General features: G+C 39.7%; 2 protein-coding genes and 2 long non-coding RNA genes across 6 annotated transcripts in view; 2 read left to right on the forward strand and 2 right to left on the reverse strand.

Annotated features, from left to right (window-relative positions):
- ZFR (zinc finger RNA binding protein) overlaps positions 1-11,001 on the forward strand; it is a 32,353-nt gene extending 21,352 nt beyond the window's left edge. Inside the window, exons 16-20 of one of the 2 annotated variants that reach the window (XM_079994755.1) lie at positions 4,021-4,118; positions 4,947-5,042; positions 7,712-7,823; positions 7,986-8,083; positions 9,595-11,001. In XM_079994755.1, coding sequence (XP_079850881.1) covers positions 4,021-4,118; positions 4,947-5,042; positions 7,712-7,823; positions 7,986-8,083; positions 9,595-9,774 — 584 coding nt within the window. In that variant the 3' untranslated portion in view covers positions 9,775-11,001. Of the gene's footprint in view, positions 1-4,020; positions 4,119-4,946; positions 5,043-7,711; positions 7,824-7,985; positions 8,084-9,594 lie in introns of those variants that run through there. The other variant, XR_013843349.1, reaches the window with a different exon arrangement.
- Positions 1,599-9,709, reverse strand: LOC307226411. 2 transcript variants are annotated; one of them, XR_013843385.1, is made up of 2 exons: positions 9,577-9,709; positions 1,599-3,247 (listed from the first exon to the last, which is right to left on the reverse strand). It is a non-coding gene; the product is annotated as an uncharacterized lncRNA (long non-coding RNA). The 2 variants fall into 2 exon arrangements; XR_013843386.1 differs by lacking the exon at positions 9,577-9,709 and adding an exon at positions 3,970-4,099.
- A 1,966-nt stretch (positions 11,002-12,967) lies between the features above and the next one.
- LOC307226446 lies at positions 12,968-16,113 on the reverse strand. Its single transcript, XR_013843429.1, has 3 exons — positions 16,093-16,113; positions 13,876-14,180; positions 12,968-13,519 (listed from the first exon to the last, which is right to left on the reverse strand). It is a non-coding gene; the product is annotated as an uncharacterized lncRNA (long non-coding RNA).
- MTMR12 (myotubularin related protein 12) overlaps positions 16,018-17,124 on the forward strand; it is a 37,978-nt gene continuing 36,871 nt past the window's right edge. The window contains 2 exon segments of the mRNA XM_079994805.1: positions 16,018-16,113; positions 16,115-16,375. Of these exon segments, the coding sequence (XP_079850931.1) occupies positions 16,033-16,113; positions 16,115-16,375 (342 nt within the window). The 5' untranslated portion in view covers positions 16,018-16,032.

Below are 17,124 nucleotides of genomic sequence, written 5' to 3' on the forward strand. Positions count from 1 at the left end.
GTTTATAGTAAACAGTGATAGCTGAGTTCAGTTAAGTAGACGTTGGAACTTTAAAACTCCATATGTATTTATGACCTGTGCGATCCTACTGGTGCCAGCAGTGTTGCTTTAGGGTCTCTTCTATAATTCTTTGAAAGCTACAAATGTTTTTAAGCCAGCAAGCATGATAATTTAATGTCTGCAATATGTTAACTCTATTTAGAGGTCAGATAAAATGAACTTTGTTTTCTTTGGTCTTGTGTTGGTCAAAATAAACTTTTTGCAGGCACAGTGGTATTGCTGGCTAAGAATACATAAGCATAGGAAGTAAGGCTCTGTTTAAGTTCTTGTTAGCGTAGAGTGAGTTTGCTTGTGTACATACAGCTGTGGAATGAACTTTTAGCATTATGCTTTCAATATTTGAATAATTGCTTATGTTATTTTTTAAAAGTATAACTATTCTAGAAGCAAGCTTTCTCAAAAAGCTTTTTTTTAAAAAACAAAAACAAAGCTTGAATATTAATGTACATAGGATTTTTCTTCCTGGTTTTTAAAACACTACTTAAATTTACATAATACCATTGGCTTTTAAATTCTGAAATAATCACAGATAACTTTGCTTGATTGCCCTGAGTTCAGTTTATTTATTCATCTCTACCAAACAACAGAATCAATGTCAGACATCACATTTGGTTATATGCAACCTGTAAAGATTTGGCAAAAAAAGGAAAACGTGGATAGAAAATTGCACAACTATTTTGAACACGATGTTGATGCCATTTCACTGTGCCAGTTAATTTCATGATCTGACTTCAAAAGAAAATAAAGCTCCATTTTTTTGTCTGACCCAAACATTAATTAGAGTTGCCATTCTAAGTTTGATAATACTAAGTTTGATAATATTAATAGAGGAAAGCAAAGCTTTTAAAATTTTTGAATCATTTCTTCAAGACACTGAGCAGCTTAAAATGAATATGTGAAAAAGTTTACCTCTGAAATACGTGGTTTAACTGCAAATTGCAGTAAACAAGACTTTTATAAAGATCATTGTCTATGTGCTGCAAAAAAAAGGTATACTCTTAACTGCAGCTCTTAATGCTCGGTGTCTTAACTTGGTTGATGGAATCTAGCTGGCTTTTGGGAGTTGAATTCAGGTGGCAAGGAAGGCTTTGCTGGAAGAACCCAATTTTAAGTAGATGTATTTCATTTGCTGGTTGAATAACATCTTATGTAATCCTATTCAGTTGCGAACTGAAGGGGAAGGAGAAGGTAAACACAAAACTGTTAACCATGTAGGATTTTGTTTCTTTACAGTTTTGTGCACTTAACAGTTAAATTTACAGAATTTACTCTGGATATAAAGATTCTGTAACCCATGCTGCGGAATGTGTTTCTTCAGCAAAGTGTATATGTTTATGTTTTTTATCCTTAGCTTATTAGCGCCGGTCCAAAGCCTTCTAGCAGAGACAATTGAATCCTGTCAGGGATTGCTGCCAAGACATCGGAAGGATTTTTGACCAAGGTTTTCTAAAGCTCAATGTCACACCTGCCATATTTTTGAGGGGGTTTGGTTGCATAGTCCTAGCATTTACTGTTACTTTTGTGTTTTGTCTTTTCCCCCCTTCTTGTCTTTGTCTCTCTCTTCTCTAGAATTAAGCAGTGTTCACACTAGCTTTGAAACAGTTGACTGGGTAATACTTAATTCACACCTGGAATTGAAGGCGCATGTCATACCTGTTAACTTTTTAATAATGAAATAGTGTGGACACAGCATGTCTTATTGAAGATTAACCCCTTATTTTTAGAATACAAGAAAAATAATCCGCACTTAAAAAAACCAACTATGGTTGAAGCTAAGAGGGTACACTTGAATTCTGATTCATTTAATTTTAGGACCAGTTTTTAAGGGGTTAATCCACTTGGAGTCTTTATGCAAAAATCCACATATAGGAAAGTCTTTTTAATGGATATCCAGCCCAGATAAGCTCTCAATTTCTATAGCTGCTTCAGCATCTTCTGATGGCTTCAAGGTTGATTTGCAATGGGTACACTCGATATCTCCCACTGAGGTCAATGACAAATCTCAAGCTTAATAGAGCTGGATCACCCATAATCTTGCTTGTCAATTGTATATGGGTCTCTGGATCATTGCATCAATTTTTTTTAAAAAAAGTAGTGCTTCGAAATACAAGTGTTTTAATACCATTATTTAAATAATAATAATCCAGGACTTCAGTGATAATTAAACTGAGTCATTAACACTATTTTCTTGCATGTATTTTTTAGGAGAGTATAAATAGTTTTTATGAAACAAAGCTTGCTCCCACAAGCTATATAAAATAGAATAAACTCTCCCTATTTTGTCAGAACTATGAACTGAACTTTAAATGTGTCAATTATCAAATCGTACTGCTGACTTTGGCCTCAGTTGACTCTTTTCCCTTAAATTTTCTCTCCTTTCACTTGATACATCTATAATCCTAATGTCTTCTTTCATTTGCTTTGAAATCTCTCACTAATGTGACTCATTTTTCACTTCACTGTATCTGTATAGCCCATAAAATTCACCATGTTAAAATGGCATAAATCCCATTGCTAAAAATGTTTAAGACTTGTATATCCCACTGGTAAAATATTAATATAAGCATAAACAAATGAATTTCCTATGAGAGGTGTACAATTCAGGCATAGCATACTAAATGAAATTGAAATAATTCTGTGCACAGCGGAAGTGTCGTTTATATAAATTCTGGCTTGCATTCTCCTGACCTGTTTCTCTTCATTGATGGCTGACCTTCAAGCCAAATCTGTTAATATCTTGGTTTACGTTCTTTTCCTAGTTGGTGTGTTCCATGAGTCTTTGATTTGCTGTTATGAGTATGTTTGCTTAAATTAGACTACATTTTAATGTCTCATCTGCTGAATAATCCAGGCAAAGTCTGGTTGCATTCAACATTTATTTTAACAGCAATTTTGTATTGGCAGAAAATTAAAAAATACCTAGAAATACTCTTGGCTGCTCAACAGGCAGTTACAACTTATTTAGGAACAGTAATTATAACTGACACAAAATCCTTGTTTGGAAAATAAGAATTTACCAGATGCAGTGTTGTTCTTTCTATCACACTGCTATTGCTTCTGCTTTTCCTGGTTTTGATTTTTCCTCTACTTCCTTCTCTTAAGACTCCTCTTTCTTGTTTTCTTCTGGTATACCCCTGGATGAAATTGGGATGGATATACACAGCATGCACCTTGGTGCAATAGGAGCCTAGAGGGTTTAAGAAATACAAAAATGCACAGGTGCTCTTGACTTGAATTTTACAAAGTATTTCACATCCCTTCAGACTCCATAAAACCAAAAAATCTGGATTGTTTCTATAAGTATAGTTTTACCTTGCCTTAATGGGAGGTATCCTAGTACATCATGGGTCTTGACTGCTCAGGAAGAATTTTGACCCATTAACTAGGACTAAGTCTAAGGTAGCATGCGGCCATTTTAAGTTGTCCCAACAAACACAGGGCACAATCCACTGGGAAGTTGTTCTGCACAAGCACCATTAAAATGGATGGGAACTTAACAGAAATGCCCATTCAGTTCAGTGGGGCCCACACAGAAGAACTTCACAATAGATTTTGCTCACAGTTTGTTGTAACTTTTGCTTCATTCAAGTGGATTTTTGTGTTCCTTCTGTCTTGTGTTTCCTGTGCTGGTGCACTGTGTCCAACCATTCTTCCTTCAACATTTTAATTTTAGGGGAAATTTATTTTTCCAGAGGATTTTTTTTCACAAATAGATGGACATAAAAAAAATAAGATTGAGATTGAGAGCTAACCTTGTATTATGCTCTTGATTACCTTTTGTATTGGGCTCAATGACCACATACAGATTAAGGGATTATTACTGCTGAATACAAATACATTGGAGATAGGGATTGCAATATAAATGGCACGTGTGACATGGAAGCTAATTTAAGGAAGTGTCTTGCTCACCTGGTCAAACACCCATTCCTCACTGCATTTTGCCAATTCAATCCATTTTAGATGTAACCTCGGGTATGGTGAAAGACCCACCGGACGTCTTGGACAGGCAAAAATGCCTTGACGCTCTGGCTGCTCTACGCCACGCTAAGTGGTTCCAGGTTCGGAACATCATTTTACTTTCTTCTTGTAGCCTTATGAGAGAGAGAGTAGTTCAGTTGTTCGGTTGGATGTTAAACTATGCGGAAAAACTAAAGGTTGCCCATAGTAAATATGTGTATATATATCTATTATGTGTACTCATATATAAAATTAAATGACATGGGGGAAATTAATTCATCTTGGAAGATCTGTATAGAAGAACCGCTTTATGCCGTTCTTGCCAATTTGATGTCAACTTGTTTTTCTGGCCACCGAGATAGCGAAGTTGAAAGCTTGACTCGCTGGGGGAAATCGTATGTTTTGTATTGGTAATGTGTTCCATAAGGCTGCAGAGTAACTTTGCTTTAAATAACAGAATGTGTGTTTAAAGCTTTGTGTGTTAGATGTAAGACTTTTACCCTTTATTTCTTGAAGCTTAAGTGTAGGGAATGAAAGGTGAGAAACTATTTGGTTTGGTGACTTTGCACTCCAGCAAAGGTACGACAGAGAAACCAAACAGATTCCCATAGCCTTTCAGTCTCTCTACTTGTTAGCTCTTTACTCCTGTATTTCTATTATAGGAAGGTAATTGTATTTTCTGTACAAATGAACCAAAGTGTGCAGGAATTCAAGGGATATTAGTCTTGTATAACCTGTGCACCTTGACTTCTCAATTACTAACCTTGGCATAAAATGCTTCTGTAAATGGCAGCTCCTGGAATGTTTCATGTGGCTTGTTTCTTTTCTGTGTCTGAGCTTCCATTGAACAGTGGTGTTTTAGCTTCTCTAAGAGGCCTATATTCTATTGGTGCTGGGATTGATTAACTTGATTTTGTATTGCCCTCAAGGCTAGAGCTAATGGTCTGCAGTCGTGTGTCATTATCATACGTATTCTTCGTGATCTCTGTCAGAGAGTTCCCACTTGGTCTGACTTTCCAAGCTGGGTAAGTACTTTTTGTTTATTTCATTTATGAATAGTTTCCTATGAAGCATCTCTTAAGTCATTTCACAATGCAATAAAATTATTGCATACATAAAAACAGTTGCAAAACAAGTACAGATACTGACTAGGACAATAATCCACTTAGTAGGCTTGTTGAAAGAGGGAAATATTCAACAGACACCAAAATGACAATAGAGATTTCTGGTACTCATTTCTTTTAAATGCTCCATACTTAATTTATTTGAAGGCATTCATTTGTTTCAGAAGTGAGGGTATCCGTAACATCAGGACAAAGCAAAACATTTTGAAACACATTTTCCTCTAAAGAACCATGATAATAAGGCAAACGTGTGTGAGAAAGCTTCTGAACCAGAAGGCCTCATTCTCATTTTTTAAACAAGATTTACATACCATTTGATTGTTGTGAAACTTATAAGTGATTTACAAGAAATAGTAAAGTATCAATAAAAATGATTAAAAAACCAATTAAACATTTAATTGCCAATTCTCTGTGTTCTCAGAATTACGCATGAAATTCTTTTGAATATCCTTGCAACTTTGGAATTTTATACTTCACTTAAGCAGCTGGATTAATTTGCTGGCCGTTGTGATGCCTCATAGCTTCAATCCAAAGAGCTCCTTGTGCTTAAACAAGACACACATGTTGATTACATAAATCTGCAATTTCCAGTAATTTTGATTTTGTCTTTTTAAGGCATTTGGGCTAAAGAAGTATATTTCCCTTTTTATATGCAGAGATCCCACTGACACAAAATATTTCTGTCTGATTTAGAGTGATTCCTCCCTCCTCTAGTGCCCCCACTTTTTATGAAGAGTCCTTGACTCTCTAGATGCAGTTTATGGGACATTCAGCAAGAGGAGGGGGGAAATATGATACCTTGGGTACCCTAAGCCTAGTCACTTGGATTTTCACAAGAGACACTCTTAGCACTGCTATATTCTCCTGTGGTTCATCATCTGCACTTTTTGAATGTACTCCCAATGAACATCAGACAGGCGCCTACAGTATTGTCATTTAGGTGCCTGCTTAAAACTTATTTGTTCAGCCAGGATTTCGTCGGTAAATAGCTGTATTGATTTTGCATTTGTAGTAGTAATAATAATAATAATAAAATAATAATAAATTATTTTATATTTTGTTCTTAACGTTGGCAGTATAGAAATGCTTGCAAGTTATTAAACAAGTTGGTTAAGCAAGCTTCCCTTTGCTTACACAACTATTGGATATAGCCAACATATTTTAAATTGCTAATGCTGTCCTTCAGGGGCAATTACAAAACAGTGCACAAAATAAGTATTAATTTTGAAGAATTTGAGGGGAGCCGGATCTTTCTAATGACTCTTGCATTCCTTTTATTTATGAAAATTTGCAAGGAGTATGGGCTCTACAGAAGATGTCCCTGTAAGCTCTGCTTCTAACGTAAAACACAGGCCCTTCACCTGTGGAATTCAGGATTCTGCTATGAGAGGCATTCCGTCAGCAACAAGCATTTCAGCTGTCCAGGTGGAACGATCTCCTTCTCCACAGCCATTTGCTCTTCTGGGGGTTCTCTTGACCCTGCAGAGCAGATTATGGAGGGAAAGCACTCTTGTACTAATGGGATTCCCTGTGCTGGCTTCCACTAGCAGACTGGGGTAGTTGAATCCAGCCCATGTTACTGATAGGGCTCCACAGATTCTTGCAAGCCTTGGATATGATCATTCTTTATGGTAACCACTGAGCTACTTCCAAGGCCCCTGGTACGTGCAGAAGCCTTAGGAGAGCAGGGGGTGAGCCCCTTATTTCTCAGTAGGCTTCAGAGATCCTCTGTAGCTGTGAGTTTCTTTCTTGTTTTTTCTGAGTCTGGTATGAAGTGAGAGACAGTCATTTCTCTCCCCCCAAGTTCTCTGCAGTGTGCAGATTTGTAGTTTTGTTTTGTATTACCAAGGCTAGGTGGTGGTATCTGATAATCACATATATACCCCTGACTATTGAAACTGTATGCAAACATTTGTGTGTGTTGCCTTTGGCTTAGATTCTAATATCTTGTGAATGGAACTTGGTTGATGCTTCTGTTGGCAGAAGGGAAGCAATGTTTACCAATTTCCCCCTCCAGCCCCTTGCCCCCGCCATCTATTATGGAGGATCAGGGGGCTCTCTGGAATGGCATGGGGCATTGGAGAATACATGGGAAAGGGGAAATTAGTGAAAATCTACAGAGGGGCAACTCACAATCCAAGCCTTTTTCATATTTTTGCAGCACAACTCTTCAGTGTTTTATGTAGCAGGACCCCATTTTCATGCCAAGATTGCATCTGATTCCAGCCTGCATTCATTTCCTTGGTTCATTTATAGGTTAAGCACATTTTTAATGAAAAAACAACAACACTACACTCTATCGTGGCCTCCATTGAGAGAAACTTGGCGGTGTGAATTGATATAGGCAATTCTTTTTTTATTAAAAGGCTTTCTGCAGGTGTCAACAGTTGCTGTATTGGTTTAAACTTGCTTATATTTGCTGAGCTGCAAAGTTTTAAGACTGTGTTAACAGACAGCCGTTGCTCATAAAGTTATCATGTGCTACTTACCAGCTGATGGCATTCTATATTTCATGTTTTAAATTAAAGTGTGGATAGTGGTTTATCGTTACATCTCTTTGTTTTATTTAGGCAATGGAATTATTAGTAGAGAAGGCAATTAGCAGCGCTACTGGACCACAAAGCCCGGGAGATGCCTTAAGAAGAGTGTTTGAGTGTATATCTTCAGGAATTATCCTTAAAGGCAAGTAGCAGTCATAGTCCACACTTGAAATTCTGTGTTAAACTGATTGGTTTGTCTACTTTACACATTATTTTGTTACAGTATAGGAAGAATGAAATAATACTATCTTCATGAAATTAGTAAAAAGAAAAAAGAAAATAAAGTTTACTTTTTTGTTTATAGGTGGTCCTGGCCTTTTGGATCCTTGTGAAAAAGATCCTTTTGATACACTTGCTTTAATGACAGATCAGCAACGAGAAGACATTACTTCAAGTGCACAGGTAATTAAAAGTTCTCATAAAATAGTTAAACATAGTGAATATCTGATACACAAACTTCAAAAAAGAAGAAAAGAACCTGATCTGAAAAATGTGCTTCCTATATGCTGTAGTTTAATTTCCAATTTCCATTTTAATCTTGTATTAAACGTACTAGGCACTTAACAGGTCTCTAGGCAACTTACACCGAAGAACATACACAAAAATACTTCATGAAATAGAAAAGGGGGAATCATATTAACATCTCTCTCTCACACACACACACACACACACACACAGAGAGAGAGAGAGAGAGAGAGAGAGAGAGAGAGAGAACCCCTCCACCATAACAGTAATAACAACGCTGGCAGCAGAGTAACAGAAACAAAAATTATACTCCCACCCAGTAACCAGCACAGCCCACCTCCCTAATCCCTGTTGATGCACCTGTTGGAGCAGAGGAAGAATTACTAGGGTCTTTTACCAATTTTACAAATTACTGCTTTTCATCTTAAAGGGTGTGAAGAAAAAGGAAATGCTATGTCAAAAATAATACCAAATTCACTATTTTTTAAAACTGGTTGAAGTAATGATAAAAATGAGGAGCAGTATTGATAGTGGCTAGTCAGGGAGTTACAATTCAGGGTGACATATGGAAAGAGCCCAACCCATGTTATAGACCAGGGTTGGAGAACCTTTTTGGCCAGTGGGACAGATCTATCTCTCCGCACCCTGCAAACCAACATTAACAGGTGGTTGGTTGGGGGGAGATGGTTGTCAAGCAGGATTGAACTCCCCATGCATCGGCTGATGCACAACAAATTCATTCTTGCTTCCTGTAGGATTTGGGTGCACCAACACACCTGATCTGGTTTACACACACAAACCAAGCAGGATTGAACTCAGTGCTTCAGTCCTTTCCAGATGCACTATGCAGCCATGTTTTTACCTGCCCAAAAACCAGTGTCACATGTGAGCCACCTGTGGGGCAGAAGTTCTCATTACTCTTCTAGATAGTTTCACTTCTGAAGGCACAGGAAATACAGCATTTTGCAACATACTCTACACAGGGACCAATTTTGCTTCACTATACAACTAACATTTTGTTTTCAATAAACTTTCAGAAGCTATATCATTAACTAAAATTTTGTAAAGCTGTATGGTATATACAGTGGTGCCCCGCAAGACGAATGCCTCGCTAGACGAAAAACGCGCAAGACGAAAGGGTTTTTCGTTTCTTGAGTTGCTTCGCAAGACGAATTTCCCTATGGGCTTGCTTCGCAAGACGAAAACGTCTTGTGGGTTTGCTTCCTTTTTCTTAAGGCCGTTAATACCCGGGGAATCCACGCTCTGCAAGACGAAAAAATCGCAAGACGAAGCAACTCGCGGAACGAATTAATTTCGTCTTGCGAGGCACCACTGTATAGAAGAGTTTTAAATACTCATACGTATGGTCTTGAAAGTGTCTTACTAAAATGAACATGCATCTAATTTTAGAAGTTTAAATAACTGATAACCTTTTTCCTCCTCCACAGTTTGCATTGAGACTCCTTGCATTCCGTCAAATACACAAAGTTTTAGGAATGGATCCCTTGCCCCAGATGAACCAGCGCTTCAATATTCACAACAATCGTAAAAGGAGAAGGGACAGTGATGGAGTTGATGGCTTTGAAGCTGAGGGGAAGAAAGACAAGAAAGATTATGATAACTTTTAAAAAAAGAAAAGAAAACTGTGTTTGGTGTTAACAGAGGCCATTTGTTCTCTGATTTTTTTCTCAATGTCTGTTAAATACATCCAAAAAAGTTAGAAAAATTGCTTTTTGTGTGGCATTCACACCATTTTTTTAGGATGTGCAGACTAATTATGGTAGAAAGAGATCACAAATGGAAACTATTCTGACTTCTAGCGGACCCCTCATTGTTTAGTTTCTAACTTCTAATGTATGATTTTTGTTTTCTCTTCTTTACGTTAAATAGTACAATGTATACTTAAATTCCACTGTATTTAATACAGTGTTTTGTGCTTCAGTTGCTTTGTGTATTTTGCTCTTTTATTTAGAATTTTAAGTTACCATTGACACAAGCTGTAAGTTGCTTTGTATTAGAAAATGGTAAATACAGTCCTTCACTTAATATTTTATAGAAGAACACTTTTTGTAAAGTGGGTCTGCAATATTATTTCTCCTAAATGTGAAGCGTTAACACAAACTTATCCTGCTATTTAAGTGCTTTCAATTAAATGTTTCTGCCAAATCCATGGCATTTGTCTCTTTAGTGATATAATGGTGTACTTAAGACAGATTTGTGTTACTCTAATCAGGTTTGTTGTTAGTTATGCATTAGCAGTATAAATGCTGAACATACACAGTTTGGTTTTGCTGCAATTTTAGCAACTGCATAATTGATTTTAAAAATTGCATGACTTTGTTTTTAATAGAAGGGCTTTAAAAAAGTATCAATTTAGGTTTCATGCCTAGGTCTTTGTATGATTGACTTTGATATAGCAAGGCCAAAAAATAAATTTCTGAAATTTTGCCGAAAACATTAAGAGGGCATTTTTCCCTTTGGGAAAGAGCTGGCTACTTGTTTTCAGAGAGCTTATCAGTATGGTAGCTCTGAATTAAAATAATTGTTTGCTATATCAGTGCCTGTGAGATTGCTCCTTTTGCTATTTCCTTACCAAATTATTCAGTAACTTTCATTTTAGGTCTACAACCTGAACGTAGATACCAATATTTCTGGAAATTTGAAGGTTGTTAAAGAAAATAGCAGAAAATTATTTGTGGCCATAGTGTATGCTTATGTCTCCTTCAAACAACTAAATATTATAGCAGTGCTGTAATTCAGGTCTACATCTGGCTGTTGATGTATGCTCTGGTACACAGATGTGATTTGTTACAACACTACAGTGGAATCTGCAAATAAAACTAAAATCTATTAAATGACTTAACGTTCATTATACACTGAGAACATACATTTTGCTTTGTCTTTCTGAGTGGATTATGCTAGTTTTCAGCACATAGATTTAACACTGGCAACCAGTGGTGTCCATCCACCAATGGAATATATTTCCACAGTGGCAGCTTCCCTTTCCTCCCTTCCTCCCCCCTAAATCTGCTACAGATTCATCCATCCGAACCAATTACAAGAAAGGAGATTCTGACTAAACATCAGGAAGAACTTTGACAGTAGGTGCTGTTCAACAGTGGAACAGACTTCCTTGTGAGGTGGTAGACTTTCCTTCTTTGGAGGTTTTTTAGCAGAGGTTGGATGGCCATCTGTCATGGATGCATTGCAGGGGGTTGTACTAGATGGCCCTCGAGGTCCCTTCCAACGTACAAAATATGATTCTGTAGGGTTGAGGGGGACCCTCCAGACCAGACTGTAGAGGAGGTTGCAGTAAGTGGGAACCTATGTGATATTTATGTTGCCCGGTGTTCCTAAAATTTCTTGAGAAATAGGAAATTGTAAATGGTTGACTGATTTCATCAGAGACTGCCATGTTCTGGCACTCTTCAATTTTTGATAATTGCAAAGCCTTCAGGCTGTATTTGTTCTAAATTCTTAACATTCATTAACAGACACGTAAGTGCAGTATATTGTACAAAGGGGGAAGTATCGAAGCTGAATCTTTTGACCCATGATGACTATACCTAAAATATTAAATTTTATTCTCATTTAGGATTTGATGCATCATATTGGCTAGCAGATTGTTGTGAGTGTACCTGGACGTCAGTTTTGGTAGCATAGAGACTTCAAATGCTGCTGGTTGTGATCTGAGTGTAAGGGGACTGGGATGTTTTTAGAAGCGCACAACTTTTCTAATCATGGGGCATTTTTCTATCTTAGGCCACATAGCATGTTGCTACTCCCCCCTCCCCCCCCAAAAAAATCTGTGGTCACATATTTCCGTGTCTTCACATTTCTCTTTTTGGCCTTCACATTATCCCGCTTCATCAGCTGCTTCAGCATTATAACAATGGAGTAACATTTTTAAATGATTTTTTCCAACACTCGTGCGCTATAATAATACATGCAGGTTGTAGTGTTTTTTTATGCACAGCCTTCGGATTTTAGGCCAAAGTTCTGTTTATTTTTAACAGAGTATGCTAAACATTGGCCCATCATTTAAGACAGCATTGGTAACCCAAGCAATAATTAACAGTGCAATCTTCTACATGACCATTTGGGGGGAAATCCCATTGTGCTTAATAGGCCTTGTATTCCTTCCCATGACTACCAGTCTGGGTAGGCCAGTTGTGGCAGAGGCACTTAAGTAGGTTGTCAACACACCAGCTTGGGCTCCCTCTACCCCCAGATGGGAGCATTTTTGGGAATCCGAGGCAAATACCATACATAGGAGGGAAGGCTGAAAGCACCCAGCCTACCTGGCTGTCCCCTGAGCCCAATGTAGCTTGTTTTTACTCTGTCAAACCCCCCACACATAGCATGAACCAAGTCATTTGAGGCATGGGTGGGGCGGGGAATGTCAACTGAGGGAACACACCCAAGACCGCAACAGCCTAGTTTATGATGAAAAAGACAGAAGAAACAAGAGGAGGCCAAATGTTGCTTCAAGAAAATGCAAAGAACCTATACTGTTGCATCTACTTACAAAAACTTCTGGTCTCATGTTGCAGAATAGATGGTCAGCTGAGGGACTTTGGAGGACAAAGGACAGTTGGGCAGTGATCATTGAAATTATTTCTGATCCAAGTGGGGGGACTGAAACCTTTTGGAGGTTAGATGATGGACTATCAAGGTGTTAACTACTGCATCTTCCTGCGAAATGGAGACTATTCTGTGTTTCGTATATTCTAGAGGAGATGTGCCCTGGCATACTCTGCCCACATTACAGGGTTCGCCTGTAGCCTAAGTCTTAAGTACGCTGTTTCCAAATTCCAATAGAATGAGAACAAGATTTTCAAGGTGATAAACCTATTTTAATTGCTGGAGAAATTTCTCCAGTTAACAAGACCTCATCTGTTTTAAGTAATCCTACCTGAGTAAAACTTTGACTTGCCTTACTTGCCAGTTTAATGAAGAAGCCAATTTCAGACATAATGGCTGCTTTTCAGGAAACAAAGGCTGGACATCTGATAATAATATTACAATGCTATTATGTACTGCTTGATAAGAGGCACTATGGTGCAAGTCTTATCAGGTGGTCATATTCTGTGATGCAAAAGCTTTACCTGTTGGAGGGAAAGGAATTTGCATACAATCGGATGTATTACTGCACACATTCCAGGACTGAGCTCTTGGTACTCATGACTCTGGTTAATATTTATTATTTCTGTCATTCTTCCTAGTGCTACTTAGGGTCAGATTGTTATCCAACACAATTGTCTCCTCCCAACAAATCCTGTACCACTGTAGTGCCAGAACAACACAAAAAAACCCAGCAGAGACAGGCAGTATCATGTTTGATAATACCATTTAATAAACTACATGAAACACCTAAAGGTAAAGGGACCCCTGAGTATTAGGTCCAGTCGTGACTGACTCTGGGGTTGCGGTGCTCATCTTGCTTTATTGGCCGAGGGAGCTGGCGTACAGCTTCCAGGTCATGTGGCCAGCATGACTAAGCCGCTTCTGGCGAACCAGAGCAGCGCACGGAAACACCATTTGCCTTCCCGCTGGAGTGGTACCTATTTATCTACTTGCACTTTGATGTGCTTTCAAACTGCTAGGTTGGCAGGAGCAGGGACCGAACACCCCATCGTGGGGATTTGAACCGCCGACCTTCTGATCAGCAAGTCCTAGGCTCTGTGGTTTAACCCACAGCGCCACCCGTGTCCCTCTACATGAAACACCTAGCTTTTCCTTAATATACTGAGCATCATGAAATCACTCAAGGGACCAAATTATTTAAAAATTCTGTTACATGTCTTCTTTTTTTCCATGATTGTTCTTACTTTAAGTATTCCTTCCTGTTCCTATAACTTCCTAATTGGCTCTTTCTTGGTTGGTTTCTTTTTTTAACTCTTCCAATGTCTGGCATACAAACTCCCTGCTAGAGTTAAGTATATAAAGCAGGCGTGGAAAACCTTTGTTCCCCCAGGTGTTGTTGAACTACAATTCCCATCATCTGGCCATCAGTGAGAGACATTTTTATAGACTGCACAAGGTTGGGGAAGAAGAGAAGTAGGGAGAGAGAAAGTGAGAGAAGGTTGTGGTAGCAAACTTTCGTTCTTTTGCATAAATTGATAATTTGTTTTACAAAGGCTTTTTGCCAACAGGGTGACATTCAATCTTTGTATTTCTAATTAAAAGTGAAAACATCTTACACATCCTATCCACTCCCAAACAGCTGCAAGTCTCCCAAACAACCTTCTAAACAGCTGAAGCAATTAATTCAAAATTAATCAGCTGCTGAGCTATTAATTGGGACCAGGTGTTGCAAACACATCTCACCTGGGCTAGAAGACTTCTGTTTCCAAGCAGAATTGATTTACTTACCATTAACCCCCTAGATTAGGGATGGAGAAACTTTGACCTTTGAGGTATTGTTGAACTACGGCTTTCCATAATTATTGGCCATACTAGCTGGAAGCTCAGCTGGTGGCAGTTGCAGCCTTACAACCTGAGTAGTTGAATGAGCACCTGCAATTATCAACCTGCCAACATACAGCATTAAAATCTTAAAGAGGCCCCCTTCTGAGTGCTTTACATAATTTTTTCAACTGGCACTTTACAGCAGCGGGGGTGGGACAGTTTCCTCAGTTTATTGCAAAGTGTTTATTAGTCGTTGCAAACAACCCTGGAAATACTCCTATGGAAGAGCAGTATAGATATCATTAAATAGGAATGTAGTTGTTGGTGTGTGTGTGTGTGTGTGTGTGGTTTTGTTCTTATTGCTTTGATTTGCATCTTTATTGCACCCTGAAGGGCAACATAAGGCTGTTCTACCTCCCCTGCCGGTGTTCACAAGTGGCGAGAATGCTTTTGCACTCACATTGTGTTTGTGGGCTTCCCATAGACGTTGGTTGGCCAGGCTGAAAAGGGAGAGTTGCAAGGGAGCACAAGGGTTATCTAGTCCAAACCCCTGCAATGCAGAAATCTCAACTAAAGTTTGCTCCATCCTCTATCTATGCGACAGCCCTTCAGATATTTGAAGATGGCTATCATATCTCCTCTTAAGTCTCCTCTTTCCCAAGCTAAACATGTCCAAATCCTTCAAACATCCCTCCTAATGCTTGGCTTCGATCATTTTGGCTGCCTTCCTCTGCACACGTTCCACCTTGTCAAATCCTTCATCATTTGGAGCGCCCAGAAATTGGTCACAGCACTCCAGTTTGGTCTGACCAAGGCAGAAGGATCCTAACATTCCCCATAACAATTTAAAACAAACACGTTGTATCTGTTACAGATAGGTAGCCGTGTTGGTCTGCCATAGTCAAAACAAAAAAAATTCCTTCCAGTAGCACCTTAAAGACCAACTAAGTTAGTTCTTGGTATGAGCTTTCGTGTGCATGCACACTTCTTCAGAAGTGTGCATGCACACGAAAGCTCATACCAAGAACTAACTTAGTTGGTCTTTAAGGTGCTACTGGAAGGAATTTTTTTTGTTTTGACGTTGTATCTGATTTTGTTTTCGGGTTTCTGGAAATTTTATAGTCGCACACAACTTTGCAAACCGTGCAACTTAAAATTGCATTATGAGAAACTAGATTCGGGTGCGGCGGCACTACAGTTAATACAGCTCAGAGTTCCAGGCGACGGGGGGGGGGAGGGGACAAGGAAATCACCTCTCCTTTTAAGCCGGTCCGTGAGTCATTTGCTGATTGGGTAACGTATCTGTCGTTCAGCCCTCGGATTTTTTTTTAATTTATCTAATAAATGTTGCGATTGGTCCTATGACACCTTTCCCCACCCCTTTTTACGGAAACGACCATTCCCTGCAAACGGAGCGAGAAAGGGCGGGGTGAATAGGCGGGACCTCTGCCTGAGATCGACCTTCTGCCTGCCCCATGGCGGCGCGGATGGCTGGGCGGAGCTCGTGTATTAATAGGGCGGGGAGAGAGGCTCACGGGCGCCGCCGCCGGGACTGGAGGGTTCTTGCCGCTCGCTGCGATGGGAGGGATTAACTACGTGAGGCGAAGCAGGGCGGCGCTGGAGGACGACGACGACGCCGCGGAGTCCTCCTGGGAGGAGCTGCCGACGCCGCCCTCGCCCGCCGGCACCGGCCGGAGCCCTGGCAGCGCCGCCGCCGCCGCCGCCGGGAGTTCGCGGGGGCCAGACATGCTGGGCGCGGGGGGCGGCGCGGGGGCCAGGCCGGCCAAGCCCTCCTTCGTCTCCTACATCAGCCCGGAGGTAGGTCGGCGACTGAGGGGACCAGGAGAGGCGGTTGGTCTGAGAGGAAGGGAGGGCGCGCGCGCGCGGGTGGGGCGGGCTGGCTGGCTGGCGGCGCGCGGGACGAGGAGGGAGAAGGGGGCGAGGTGGGCTGGCCTGGGAATGGGGTTCTCCAGGGCTATTTACATATATATATATATAAAAGACCCGAGATTGAGAAACAAACGCTGGTCTAAGCTTTTGTGGAATAAATAAGGAGGTCTATTAAAAATAATAATAACGGAAAATAAGCATTGAAAAAGTATTAATAGCGTTATTAAAAGTGCGCTTTGTCAGGAGCAGACACTCTTAAGATATGTGTGTGTGTGTGTGTGTGTGTGTGTATATATATATATATTTGTAAATAGCCCTGGAGGACCCCATTCCCACGCCAGCCCACCTCGCCCCCATATATGTATGTATATATATATATATATATATATATATATACACACAGACACACAGACACACACACACCATGACAAAGTGCACTTTTAATAACGCTATTAATACTTTTTCAATGCTTATTTTCCGTCATTACTATTTTTAATAGACCTCCTTATTTATTCCACAAAAGCTTAGACCAGCGTTTGTTTCTCAGTCTTGGGTCTCGAAACCCATGACAAATTAATCTTCAGGTCTCTTAGAAGAGTTGCTTCCGTCAGGTGCTGCGAAGTTGGGTCGGTGGACCCTGCTTTATTTGGGGAGCATGTGCCCCTCACAAGTGAAGT

The sequence above is a fragment of the Podarcis cretensis genome (assembly GCF_951804945.1).
Source record: "Podarcis cretensis genome assembly, chromosome: 11".
Lineage (NCBI taxonomy): Eukaryota > Metazoa > Chordata > Lepidosauria > Squamata > Lacertidae > Podarcis > Podarcis cretensis.